This window comes from Carica papaya, chromosome 8, assembly GCF_054855325.1.
Source record: "Carica papaya isolate Zhongbai chromosome 8, ASM5485532v1, whole genome shotgun sequence".
In the NCBI taxonomy this organism is placed as follows: Eukaryota; Viridiplantae; Streptophyta; class Magnoliopsida; order Brassicales; family Caricaceae; genus Carica; species Carica papaya.
The window spans coordinates 12,108,206-12,121,870 of NC_142316.1; the positions used below are offsets into that span (position 1 = coordinate 12,108,206).

The window sequence follows — 13,665 nt, forward strand, 5'->3', positions numbered from 1 at the left end:
ACTGTTGACTTTTAATTTTTTTGATCGAATTTAAATAATTTATTTTCCTTTAGAAGTTATCCAAGCATTTAATTAAAGATAAACATAATCATTAGCAGCCTTTAGCTTTTATTTTATTAATAGAAAACATTTTAATGATGTTTTATATTTGTTTAAATAAGATTAAAACTGGTATTTTTCTGTCTCTGGATATTATAGTTCAATAAGTAATATTTTAAACTAAAGTTTTAAATACATATATTTATATCTTAACCACCTTTATAAAGGAATATTATCTTTTAAATTGTTGAGAAAAAAATTAATTTATAACATATATATCCTAACCACCTTCATTAGTTGAATGGGTTTATATCATTATTAAAAGATTATAGCATGATTACTTGTATAAAAATATTATTTGATTATTAAATAAATTAATTAATGAATTATAATTTTAAAAAATAAAAATAAAAAGCATTGTAAATCTCAGAAGAAAAATAATAACAGAAAAATACCAGTAACACAACACTTATATCATATTTGACATGTAAATTAAAAAAAAAAATTAAATTGAAATTTTTTTTAAAATAAAAAAATTAATTAAACAAAATGGAAACAATGATTAATTTAACCAAAATTAATAATACAAAATTAAATTATTTCATTAAAAATTAATAATAATTTTTGTAAAATTTGTATTTCCTTAAAGTTTTAAAATTTTAATAAAAATTGAATAAATTATTTCTAAATAAATTAGCTTAAAATAATTCACCAAACCCTTCCTTCCTTCTTTATTTGTTTTCCTCAAAAGTCAACACGTATAGAAGAACAGCAGAACAGAGGTGAACTGAACCTCTCTCTCTCTCTCTCTCTCTCTCTCTCTCTCTCCCCCTCCTCGTTGTTATTGTATGAGCTGGCGCCTTCTTCGTTCTTGTTCATCTGCTTTTCCTCTTCTGGTTTCCTGTTCTGTACCAACCACGTCCGAGCTTCTTCAATACAAGGTTCACTGTGGTTTTGCTTATCAAATTGTTGAATTCTGGGTCTGAAAGAATTCAACTGATGAAATATGGGAAATGAAGAAGACGACGTTGTTAAGGAATGCTCTCTCGACCATGATGATCATCCACTTCAACGGGTACTTGTTTTTTTCCTCTTGATTTTCCCTTTTTCTGCTGCTTCTTTTCTTTTCAGGGTTCAATGATTACTTGAATCTTTGCATTTCTTTATCATGATTATACTGGGTTTGGTTATGATAGATAAATTTTGAAAATTTCACTTGTTATTGCTTGATATTCTTAATGAGTATTGATTTTTCATTGAGGTTTTCCTTCCCATTTTACCTTTTTAAGTTCTGCTTTGTTTTTTTTTTTTGTTTTACTTACTCTTTTGATTGTCGTACCTTCCATTAGGGAATCGGAAATGCTTGTTGGTCACTTTGTCTTTGTTTCTTAGCAAACTGGTTTTCTGAAATTAGTTCAAAAAATCACATTACCATGTCTACCTAAATAGAAAACGAAGTCTACATTTAGCGACTTCACAGATTTCTCTCCAGACCCTTGAGGAATATTAAATTTGACATGAAATAAGACCAGAGGATGGCCTTTGATTGAATGAATATATTAAATAAATAATCTTTTATATACTTCATGGTCGTGTCCTGAATTTTTGTTTGATTTGGGCAGGCCTGCCTAAGTATAGCGTAGTGCATTATGAAACCTAAATTTGAAATATCTGAAGACAAGACCAGTTTCTTGAGAACCATTGATGTTGAGGCCTATTATGCTGCCTGAAAATCTATGGTTTCAGGCAAAACTGCAAGTAGCCATTTGTTATGCATATAACCCATCTCCCTCAGTGAATTCGAGATTAAATTTTAAGAGTTTTATGACAATATGATACTACCTGAGCTACCTTTAGGACTGACCTATCTGGTCTTCTCCTTGTTTTGCAAAACCTAATACCAACTCATGATTCAATGGAATCCAGTATTTGATAAACTGATGCTTCTTTGTTTGCTTTTCATCGTTTAAAACTACTAAGGATTTCAAGTATGTCTGATAATTGATAGTTGTTCTTTCTTACTATTTCCATTTTGTAGGGTGGAGATCAGACTGAAATAACTGAAGAAATCCCATCCCGTCAAGACCATATGCGGGAAGACCTAGTCTTAGAAATATCACCAAAATCTCTTGACGATACAACTGAAGATTTTGTGAGAATAAACATGCCTGTGACACCAAGTCATACCCCGAAAAAAGTTAACTTTTCTCCCATCCCAAGCCCTAGCTTTGCCAAAACCAATGAATCTCCTGGTCCGTCAACGACAAAAAATAGAACAAATTTTAGAAATCTCCTCCCAAAGCTAAGTTTTAAGCATCGGAATACTACTTCAGAGATTGAGAAGGCTGCCATCTTAGCATTAGGCTGTTCATCTGCAGAGATCCAGGCAAAGCCTCGAATTCCAAGGACTGCATCACTTACAAAGCTTTTTACACCAAGATCGAAGAAAACATCATCCTTGCCTGCAACTCCAATTACTCACTCAAATCCTGAGTCAATGCATGGCGGGGGTTCTTCTGTGAGTTTTAGCTACTATTGTGCTAATCATAGTTATATCATATTATTTATGTTGGCCAAATTATAAAAGCTTGGTGTTCGTTTTGATATCTTAACGTATGGAAATTGATTCTAAGCTGCAAACAACAAATAGTAAGGTCAAGAAAATCAAGATATACTTTCTTTTTATCCGGAGAAGTGAAAAAGTGTAATACGCTTTCTACCTTATGTTTGTTTGATTGTTATAAACATCCATATCCACTATCATTCAAATTGAACTGTTATGCCACTATTCTTATTCCTAGTAAACTCTCATTCTATTCAGGTGATACCAGAATTATTATTTATTTTTAAATCAATTAAATTTTCTTTTTTGAATTTGTCAGACAGATTTAGAGTACCAATTTGATAGTTTTCTAACCCTTCCCTTAGTTCCATTTCTTGTATTAGATACTTTTGAGTATCTATCAGTAAAATAATCTCCAAGAGACTTCTTGTATTTTCTAGGCACTACCCTTATGATTTCAGTTCTGCTTCATCAACTTGAGCTTCGTTATTATCTCATGTGAATTGATTAGTGAAAAATTAGAATGAATATGATTTCTTCCTCTTAACTTTTTTGTGGCTATTTATTTATACTACAACTTGGCATTTGCAGATTATCCCCCACAGTGTGAATATCCACTTCTTTTCTTAATTCTTACAGATTTCTCACTTTACAGAAAGAAGGGGCTCAACTACCTATTCATCGTTCACGCTCAGTTCCTGTGCTAATCAAAAATGGAATTGTGAGACAGTGGGATTCTTCAGGTGGTGTTTACCATGTACTTCCCACTACCCCACGTGTGTCCAAGGGAACTCCTGTAACCACGTCAAATGTTTCTCCTATAGATGACTCAGGTAAGTTCCACACATAATTGCATTTAGTTGCTCTTGTTGCTCCCCCACCTGAAAGGAAACTGGAAGAGGCAGAGAAATAACTTGAGAGTCAGACATACAAATTTGAGAGCCAACATGTTGTGTAATCTTAAGAAAATTATCTAGGAATTGCTAAAAATATCTTTTAGGTTTATCCAACCAACTTAATCAAGGTTTATTTTGTTTGCCATTACGCATTTGATTTGTATTCTGTTGGAAAAAAAAAAGTAAAAAAAAAAAGTTATGCTTATTAATTTGTGACTTGCAATAACCAACCTACACCTTATATTAGTTCTTTGTTTCAGATGGCAATAATGATGAACATATTCCTGAAGAAGAAGCTGTTTGTAGGATCTGCTTGGTCGAATTGGGCGAAGGTGGTGGTACCCTTAAGATGGAATGTAGCTGCAAAGGTGAACTTGCACTCGCCCACAAAGAATGTGCTATAAAATGGTTTAACATAAAAGGCAATAAAACATGTGATGTATGTAACGAAGATGTTAAAAATCTTCCCGTTACCCTTTTACGAGTCCCAAATGCTCAGACCATTAACCGGCTAGGAAGAGGCCAACAAAGTGAGATTGTTCAATACAGGCAAGTAAATAATTTCAACTGCTGACCTTCAAAATTAATTTCATTCTTTATTTGAACTTCTTTGAGATGGGGAAGATATCAGAAAGTTAAGCAGAATGCTTCTTTTTGTTTTTTTTTTTTCTTTTTTCAGGGTATGGCAGGATGTTCCTGTACTTGTCATTGTCAGCATGCTAGCTTACTTCTGTTTTCTTGAACAGCTTCTGGTAAAGTTAAAAACAATTTCCATGGTGCTGCATTCTTTCAGCTTGCTATGGTTGGTAATACTTTTGGTAGCAGGTGTCAAGAATGAAATCTGGTGCAGTTGCCATCTCTCTTCCATTTTCCTGTATATTGGGTCTTGTTGCATCCATGACCTCGACGACAATGGGTAGGTTTTGGTTTTTAACCCCGAATAAATTCTTTCTTCTGTGAATTGAGTAAAAAATTTTTGGTGCAGTCAGGAAAAAATACATTTGGGTTTATGCAACCATTCAGTTTGGGCTGGTGGTTCTGTCTGCTCATCTTTTCTACACGCTGGTAAGAGTTGAATTGGTAGAAATTAACCAAACCAGTAATTGAAACTTTAGTAGAATACTTAGTAATTTGAGATGGTTGGTTCTGTTTCTTTCGGATCATACAGATTCACATACAGGCTGTTCTAGCTGTACTGCTTGCCACACTGGTGGGTTTTGGAGTGACAATGTGTGGAGCTTCTGTTCTCGTTGAAATTTTGAAATTGAGGAGAATCTGGCACAGTCAATCAAATGAACAAGTAACAAGACAACCTGATCAACCCCCTATAACTGCAGATGGAACCCAGATAGATCCACAATCAACTGCAACAGAAAATAGAGATCCAGAACCCAGGCAGGGCAGCTGACATGCCACCAAGAAATTATTAGCAGTACAGAGACCACTCCAAGCGTACAGATATAAGATACTATAACAATGTAATGTATGTATAGATTCCATGTTATATAGGTATATATTATAAGACCGTTGGTATAATTCATGGGGTCAATGTCTTAGGGAAATCATTTCCTTGGTATTTTTAGCAGAGTACATGCGCATGGTCATTTCAGCTGACTGAATTTATTTGTTGGTGATTGTTATTTGGAAGTTTTAATTTAGAGATGATGTAAATAATGATATTAATAAAGTAAATTAATAGTTTATTCGGTATACATAATTCATGCGCATGAAGTAAATTACAGTTTCTGAAAAACAAAAGACATCCATTTCTTGGAATCAGCAAATTACAATCACCTTCAGGAATGGGCAAACGAGCTTTGATAAAATCTATTAACAAAGATGTAACATACAGAATCAGAAGCATTTACAAGACCTAATTTTAAAGAAAGGCTGAAAAGCAATCCATGGCGTGAGTTTCAAATGTACTGAACTTCACTTGACAAAATTCATTCAAATATATATTAAATATATCAATATTAACTAATTTTTCCCATTAAATAACTAAAATCTAAAAATTAAACAAGAATATAACATCTTCCTGGGACATGAAAAACATATCAGTCACATAAAATATAATACCAATGAAACTTGAATCCAAAGGGTTCATTATTGATCATTCTTACCCTTTGGATCTCCGAAAAAGCTGTTCACATTTCTTGTGACAGAAAAATTTGCATCCTAACAAAACGTAGATCTCTATGTTCAAACCAATTAACACATCAAAAATCCACCGCAAAACTTGTCCATCTCCCCAGAAAACAAAATATTCATCTTCCCACCTGCATGAATCTGTAAATTTTTAACATGATCCAACAAAAATGATATGCTAATATTCTAACAATGCATAACAAACAGCCAAACCTCCAAGAAACATCATCTTAAAGGATCAACTTCATGTTATTCTGGTCACTATCATTTCATATATTCCAGTAACAGAGCCGTTTTCTAATTACAAAAGAGATTCTCCCCTCCTTCTGTGCCTCTTTACTGCCGTCAACACTATGCTCTCATCCCTCCATTTACAATGCATCCACTTGGTTAAAACCCAATGAACTCCGATCATTCTCACGCTTTGTTTCCGAGGAAACCAACAGAATAGTAATGAGATAGAATTGCCACACTGGTAAATAGAAATCCAATTCCAGGACAAGCAGAGCTTTGTTTCACCAAGCACCTGATGTGATGACAATTTTTTCATTGCTTGTAACTTGAACTCCCAACCTTGCTTGACAGCAATGATTTATCCTTTGAACTTGTACTCAAGACTGACTCAGAGCTGCCTGATTGACTGTCTGCAACCCCAGGTCTCATCCAGATTTTTATATGCCCCTCCCGACAAACAGTAAGAACAGATTCCTGCGTAAATATCAAGCCAGAGAGGGGTTCAGTGTGAACTCGGTGAGCAACAACCGGAGATAACTTTGGAACATCTCGCATGCTTGGGGCAGGCTGCAGAGTACCCACAGGGATTATGTTATCCCAGTGAGATGACTGACTTCCTGCACTGTACGTAGGAGATCCACCCAGGGGGTATCGACGCAATGGCACTACAATCTCATCCATCTCGAGGTCCCATAGTAGTAACTGAGTATCCTGCTCATATGCATTTAAGTAGCAATAAAGATGTTAGCAAGCACATTGAAGCACGCAAGGGGTTAACAGAAAAGAACTTCATAAAGATACAGAAATTGATAGTTTGGCTTTGTAATGAGAATCATACAACTTAAATATCACAATGAAATTTGATCAAGCTTTGTTTTCTAATCAAAGAAGTGTTTGTCAATTCAAGTTTACTGATGTCAAAGACAACCACCCTGACCAACCTTTTTTCTGTCAATTTCTTTTGACGATTAAATTACTATTTTCAAACCTTAAGAGAAAGAACTTTACTTTTCTTGTTCTGATTTTCTTCAAGTTTTGTTGGACAAAACTTCAATTTTCATACCTGTAGTATCCAAAATCTCTGCTGGGAATTGCCCTAAATTTAGTAAAATCTATTATTTTCCAATAAATTCTTAACAATTGACACCATTGCTTTTCACTCCAAACCCCTATCATTTTTCCTTAATCATAAGCCTTTCTGCATTCTTTTTCTTTTTCTTATAGGAGGACTAGAAAAAATCTGTAATAAGTATTAATTCCTATTTCACACCTTAAAAAAGTAATAATTGCTGAAAGAAAAAATAAGTAGTTATGTTATTTTTTACAATTAACGCAATAGACACAAATGTCATATTTACAGTGCAACTGCATAAGAATATAGAATAGCATTAGTAATATTAAGTATGCAAATGTTATAACAATCATGAGATCCTCTAGTACAGAACAAAAATATATACATCATTACACATTAGAAGACAGTGAAAATGCATCAATAGAACTGTTCTTTTTTTTCAGTAGTTTCAGCCAATTGTCCATGGGAACTTGGATATTGGAGAGGTCTACCAAAATCTAGTAGCACAAACCATGAACAGAGGGAGCTGCTGGTTTCATGAAAATTAAAGAAAATTCGAAAAAAATCAAACAACAAATAAGTTTTTCAGGAAAAAACACTTGCCAACCTAAATAGTTCAGGTATCTTTATACTTAAGACTTCTTTAAATATAAAGCAGTGCTCCTGCATTCTCCCCATTACAAAATCTCATCGACATATTGAGCTTTAGTAACTTAATGTGGTTCTGTAGTTTCGATCCAGTTAGATCCAAATTATTCATCACAAAGTATACTAATTTCCCTATATTACTTTGACCAGAAGCCAGCATATGGCATGCAAACATATATAAACAATAATACCCTAAACACTAAAAGGATAGATCTTTGCATGACAAAGATCCAAAAAGACGTGCCTTGCAAGGGATCTAAATTTAGATTAGAGTTGAAACTATATTTGCACAATCGATAATAATTGGCATTCACAAGAAGTGAAGCATCATGTAATAAGTACATCTTAAACTGATAAATTTACAATACAGAGCAATCAAATCTCAAAGGAAATTTATCTGCATAAACCAAGTCAAATTTTCTGAAAGGATAAAATAAAATCCTGAGTGCGTTGAGATAGATCTAAATACCTGACCAACGGAACCAAACCGGTACATGACAGTCTCTTCTGTGCCATCTGAATTTGGTGAAGACCAATATGAATCGAAAGCCACCCCACTAACCTGCCAGCCGAACTCCACATGAACTAAGTAACAAGGTTATAATCATGTGCCATGGACTAAAGTAGAGCCTTCCATCAGTTAACAAGAATCTTACCCATGAATTGTGGCCCTCACCCCACGCTACAACTTTTCGATCTTCCATACTCCAAACTTGAACCAAGTCATCTTCACCTCCAGTAAGAATGTATTTTCCATCAGAACTGTCAAGCAGATCTTGTTGTCAATTGCTGTAATATCTTATGAGCAACAAAAGAAGATGCAGAAGACAAAATTGAGGCAATTGGATGCGAGTATTCAACATAAACAACCAGGTAAGATCTGAGAAACAAAAATCTCACCTCCATGCACAACACAGTAGAGCACCATAATAGCTTTTGCCACCACAAGTAAGTTGTTCTTTTGAATAGTCAAATACTCTTAGATAACCTGTGTAGTAAGAGACTTTAGTTTATTTCTTATAAAAAAGTCAAAGAGCAGATATAAAATGTAAGTTTCAAATTTGACTTATACCATCTCTTCCAACGGTGGCCAAGTACGCCCCATCAGTTGAGAAAGCAATGCTATTAATTGAACCTTGGCAAATGTGCCATCTGGAAATTGGATTACTCTGCATGTAAATTGTGGGGAGTGAAAAATAAATGATACACGGAGCAAAAGTCAAAATTAGTCAATGCTTTGGACCTCAACAACACAAAAGACAGTCAGTTTAATCGGCTTGTGCACCACATTATGGCAATAATAGTCATTATAATATAGTAAATATATTCCCCCATGCATGACGGCCAAAGCCCTCGTACAATGAATGGTGCATGTATAAATATACCCGTATGCATATATATCTAAACGCAACTGAACATGCATGTTTGTCTGCTGGTGATGATTTTGACTTAGGAGCAGTCCATAAAATTATGAATATGGACCAGAAATTACCTAATAACTGAAGCATGTTACGGTATCTAAAGAAGTATAAAGATGAGATGAAAAAAGTTGTCTACAAAACAAATATAGCATCCTAACAAGTGCAGCAATAAGAATGCCCAAATTCTTCAACATTAATTTCTCCATAACTATATAAACTAGGTTACCTAAAGCTTCTCTAAGAATCTCTATTGAAAAAAAAAAAGCTTCAATTTGTTATCTCTAAACTATTTTGAAATTTAGTCATGTTGACTTTGGAATAAAGAAGTGACAGTTATTTTCTTCTAAATTCGAATTCAAAATTTTCATTCCAAGGGCTAAGGGGCCCAATGATGATACCTGCTGCCTATCAAAGAATATTACACACTTTCCAGTTCAGGAAAAGTAGACAAAGGAAAGCACGGATCATAAAAAGACAAGCTCCAAATAGTTCTAAAAGTAAATAGACAATGCCTCAAGTACCTTACTGTAACGTGCATGAGCAACAGAAAACTGAGTTGGATCCTTTATTACAGGGAAGGAAGAATCACCAGCACCATCCTTGTTCTAGATATAAGCATGAAATTAATCAGCATGCATACAAAAACCATAACTTATTGAAAAAAAGGCGTTTCTTTAAATACTAAAACTTGCCTTCTCATAAACATACAAATTTCCATCGGCATGAGCAACAACAAAAGCACCATCCCCTCCAGGTACCCATGCAACACCAGTACAACGACTGTCAGAAACAAAAGCTTCAGCTAAACTGGATTCTGAGGACATAAAACTCAAACTTATCCGATGACTACCATGCATATTTGGAAATAACCAACATAATTTAAGTTATTCTAAGAAATAATACATGTGTCTATACTTGCACATGATAATAATTATATTTACCACTACTATAAACAGAAAAGTGAAATAAAAATTTCTCAGTGAAGAGCTATAAATGAAAAGAAAATATATAACTCCTAGGTACTTTCTCCCTGTGCCTAAAATTATAGAAACTACTAACCTAACAGTTTTCGCAGGCCGCTTTTTCAATTTTCCTACAAACATCATTAGCCCTATAGACAAGATAGTGAGTGTATCAGTAGCACCGCAACAGACCCAGAACAAAATTTTTTTGTACTTTAACATGATATAATTTTTGCTGTCCTCTTCCAAATATTAAAATCTTTATTGTGATAACAAACCCAAAATAAGGGTGCAATTCACTTATAACTCCAGATTACCCCAAATTGTGTTAATGTATTGATAATTTATTTCTAACTTCAACCTTATGCAAATAGTGTTCTTTCCTGAAATGAATGCACATGGGATATAGAAAGTATCTTTGTGATTATAATTTTTCTTACCGAGAGCTCATAAGCTTGCCACTTAATGGTATTTTATATGCATTACAACATATTGAAAAATAATTAATTCAGCTAACTCTTGCCTGTTACTAACAGAACCATCTTTGTTATAATGTTGTGCCCCAACGAGCTTCTTTCCAACGTCCTGTAATTGCTGTCTCAATGACACGGAGTAGACTACAATAATACAGAAAACAGATAAATTTGCACAAAATTCCCACGAAATATAAGGTTGAAATCCAAGATAGATACATTACCATCACCAGAGTTCAGTCCAATAAGCAAATCATGCCCATCCTTCGCATCCTGATCAAATGCATGGCACACTGGGTTTGCATTACTGAAATGGATAGACTTTATTGGATCCTACATCCAACAAAAGACCTCTTATTGTCTATAGTCAAAAAACTCCATAACTCAGGAAACCATAACCAAGAAGTTCAGAATTTACCTTATCTTGTGATTTCAAATCGCTTATAAAGATAGCATCACCCACATTAAAGATTATGTAAGTCCCTTTCCCATCAAAATTTGTGTTAGTAATTGAATTACTTGAGCTGGAAGCACCCAATGAACCAATCCTACTAGCACTACTACTGATACTTTTACTTCCACCATTTCCTCCAACAAAGCTAAGTGCACGACTCCCATTACCAGCACCCAACAACCTCGCTGTGGCGGATCGTAATCCACTGCTTGTACTGAAGCTTGAAGGTGGGGCTGGCGGGGTTGGTGGTGCTGGCTTGTCCTTGAGATGAGCTAGAGTAACCTAATTAACAAATATGTTATAAAAAAACAACCATCCAAGCATGTATATACTAGAAAATTTAAGTGACAAGACGGACCAAGTAGATTGACTTTATGTGAATAAACCACAAAATCAAATTTAATGGAATAATATTGATACCACAAAATGGGCGCTAAAGAAAAACTCTACCAGATAAGAATCAACTTAAAATGCACAAGATATAGATTCTCTAGAGCGGGTGTTAGGGAAAACTATATAGCAGAAACAAATTCCAAAGCTTTCCCTATGATTCTCTTTAACCGAGTTAAGGAAAACCATCTGGACTGGCAAAAATTTTAAGGCACAGAAAACTGAGCAAAGCAAAGCAATAGAACAACCAAAACTATGGTGCCAACAAATTCGTGTAGATCAAAACCCAACACAATTTGAAAATTAACCACAGCAATCGACCATGCAAAAATAAAATTTTCAAAATAAGAACTTAAATGGAGCCCGAAAAAGGTCCATGTACCTGTGTAACGGTTTTTCCATGGGCATAGTGAAGGAGACCAGAAGGATGGGTCTTCTCGTAGTGAAGCTTGTATCTCCCTTCTGGAGTCTTGAAATAGGTCTTAAGACCCGGTGATTGCGCGTTCGCCGATGACGATGATGCCGAAATCATACCGTTGGCTGTGTTGATCATTGTATCTCCTACCATAGACGCGAGAACATGTGATCATGACACTAGGGTTTTTCAATTTCGTTTTCCTGTTCTTTTTTGGTTTTCGCTTTCTTCCCTTTCCAAGTGAGAAAGAAAGAAGCAGTGGGTATTGGTCCTCGTAACCTTCTGTTTTTTGTTTCGCTCTGTCTGCTAGGTCATCAATGGCTACCGGATCAAAGAGGTTCCGATCCTCTGGTTCATGGTTTAACAATTAGTCCGCGATTCGTGAGAGCATTGACTTTGAGGTTGCTAAAGTCAACGAAGTGGACGGCGAAGATTTGAAGGAGATGATGGGTCTCAATCTCTTATGTGAGCTTTGAAGCTATAAACCAGCAAATGATGGAAGGAGATGGAGTCTCACCGTTGAGATTTGCTTCAACAGGGAAAGTTTGTTTCTTTTCTTTACTTTACGGGTCTGTTTGGGAGATGATACTATGCATTCGACGACACCGTGTACCGCAACGAGATGATCATCATGATTTCCCATCCTCGACTATATACACCGTGATTTGCCAGGTATCCTGTCTCCTGGACCCTAACGTATGATCTGGGCCAATGGAAAATCAAATAATTATGATGGGCCTGATCAAATACGCTTATTTGGGCCTTCCAAATCTTAAAAGTGTTTGTCCAAATATACAATTACGACCAAATATTTTGGTTTAGTTACGATTTTCTGTTTACTGGTTATTAAATATTACTAACTCACTTTTTACGTGACATGTTATTTATCGTACAATTTAAGTTAGATTCATCTTTTAAGAGATTGAAATAAAAATAATAATTTTTTATAATTTACACATGAAAAATTAAAGTCTTTCAAAGATATAAAAAGAAAAAAAATATATATCTTTCTTTCTCATTCTAACCGTCTTCAATGTCCTCCATCTTCTTCAAGTCCTTTAGCTTGTAAAAATCTCGTTCTTCAATATCCTTAGTGCAAGACTTTCTCATTGTTTAGAGCACTGATTTAAGAAACTTAGATCCCCTAATTTCTTCAAGCTTTAAGAAACTTCAAGTTATTATTTAAACCACATTTCAACTATTTTTTCATGAACTCAAGTTATTAGTATTGAATATTCTACTTAATGACTTTATATATATATATATATGTATATATTTTTTTTTCTTCTTAAAATACGTATGTAGATATATTTAAATTCACATTAATGATCGATCTATTTTAGTTGAAATTTCATATAAAAATATTTAGAATGTGATTTAAATTACAAGATTTATGTTTAAAAATTAAAGATGAGAGTAGATACAATTTTGACAAGTCATTGCCTTAATAATGAGAAAAGTTTTCGCCCCATGAAAGTTAGAGATGGAAAAATATCTTTTTTAGCATGGAGAACATTGAAGCTTGAAGAAGATAATGCTGAATCACATGAAAGATAAGGTTTTAAGGTAGCTGAGCTTGAGAGAAGAACATGATATGATAACTCTTTTACATTTCAAAATGTTTTTATAATAGCCATGCCCAAGAAAAACAAAACTCAGTTCAAAACTGGGTATCAGAAATATAAAATGTAAAAAAAAAACGTTGTTTTCGGAAACCTCAAAATGATGTTGTTTTAATATAAAAAAAAAAACAGAAGCGTGTTTGCCTCTGGTAGAGGAAAAAGAAGAGGCGCATACGACTCTAAGATTGCTAGAGAAGAAGGAGGATAGGCATGTGGCATTCTTTGCATGTCTACCTACAAAAAGAAGATTCATGAGGAAGAAAAAGAGAGAGAGATCCCCAACATGAAAAGAGATAGATCCCGAGTGCGAAGAGAGAAAGAGAGAGAT

The 13,665-nt window shown here is 34.4% G+C and overlaps 2 protein-coding genes across 3 annotated transcripts; one reads left to right on the forward strand and one right to left on the reverse strand.

Moving 5' to 3' along the window:
- The first annotated feature begins 778 nt into the window (after nt 1-778).
- On the forward strand, nt 779-5,215 carry LOC110806352 (RING/U-box superfamily protein). Its single transcript, XM_088208954.1, has 8 exons — nt 779-1,114; nt 2,078-2,557; nt 3,258-3,435; nt 3,759-4,047; nt 4,178-4,250; nt 4,324-4,414; nt 4,484-4,563; nt 4,667-5,215. The coding sequence occupies exons 1-8, from the start codon at nt 1,046-1,048 to the stop codon at nt 4,904-4,906; spliced, it is 1,500 nt and encodes a 499-aa protein (XP_088065080.1). The 5' UTR covers nt 779-1,045; the 3' UTR covers nt 4,907-5,215.
- Nucleotides 5,216-5,860: 645 nt separating this feature from the next.
- LOC110806353 (putative catabolite repression protein creC) lies at nt 5,861-12,334 on the reverse strand. 2 transcript variants are annotated; one of them, XM_022031168.2, is made up of 11 exons: nt 11,683-12,332; nt 10,875-11,192; nt 10,681-10,789; nt 10,507-10,600; nt 9,714-9,801; nt 9,543-9,626; nt 8,673-8,769; nt 8,501-8,588; nt 8,257-8,362; nt 8,070-8,162; nt 5,861-6,591 (listed from the first exon to the last, which is right to left on the reverse strand). In XM_022031168.2, the coding sequence occupies exons 1-11, from the start codon at nt 11,866-11,868 to the stop codon at nt 6,193-6,195; spliced, it is 1,662 nt and encodes a 553-aa protein (XP_021886860.1). In that variant the 5' UTR covers nt 11,869-12,332; the 3' UTR covers nt 5,861-6,192. The 2 variants fall into 2 exon arrangements, with proteins under 2 accessions (XP_021886860.1, XP_088065079.1); XM_088208953.1 differs by having other exon boundaries at nt 6,409-6,591; nt 8,070-8,185; nt 11,683-12,334.
- Between the last annotated feature and the right edge of the window lie 1,331 nt (nt 12,335-13,665).

Coding starts and splice junctions, on each gene's coding strand:
- LOC110806352 (XM_088208954.1), top strand. CDS start 1,046: ATGGGAAATGAAGAAGACGACGTTGTTAAGGAATGCTCTCTCGACCAT. Junction 1,115..2,077: donor ATGATCATCCACTTCAACGG/GTACTTGTTTTT, acceptor TCCATTTTGTAG/GGTGGAGATCAGACTGAAAT. Junction 2,558..3,257: donor TGCATGGCGGGGGTTCTTCT/GTGAGTTTTAGC, acceptor CTCACTTTACAG/AAAGAAGGGGCTCAACTACC.
- LOC110806353 (XM_022031168.2), bottom strand. CDS start 11,868: ATGGTAGGAGATACAATGATCAACACAGCCAACGGTATGATTTCGGCA. Junction 11,193..11,682: donor ATGGAAAAACCGTTACACAG/GTACATGGACCT, acceptor TTTGTTAATTAG/GTTACTCTAGCTCATCTCAA. Junction 10,601..10,680: donor TGGACTGAACTCTGGTGATG/GTAATGTATCTA, acceptor GTATTATTGTAG/TCTACTCCGTGTCATTGAGA.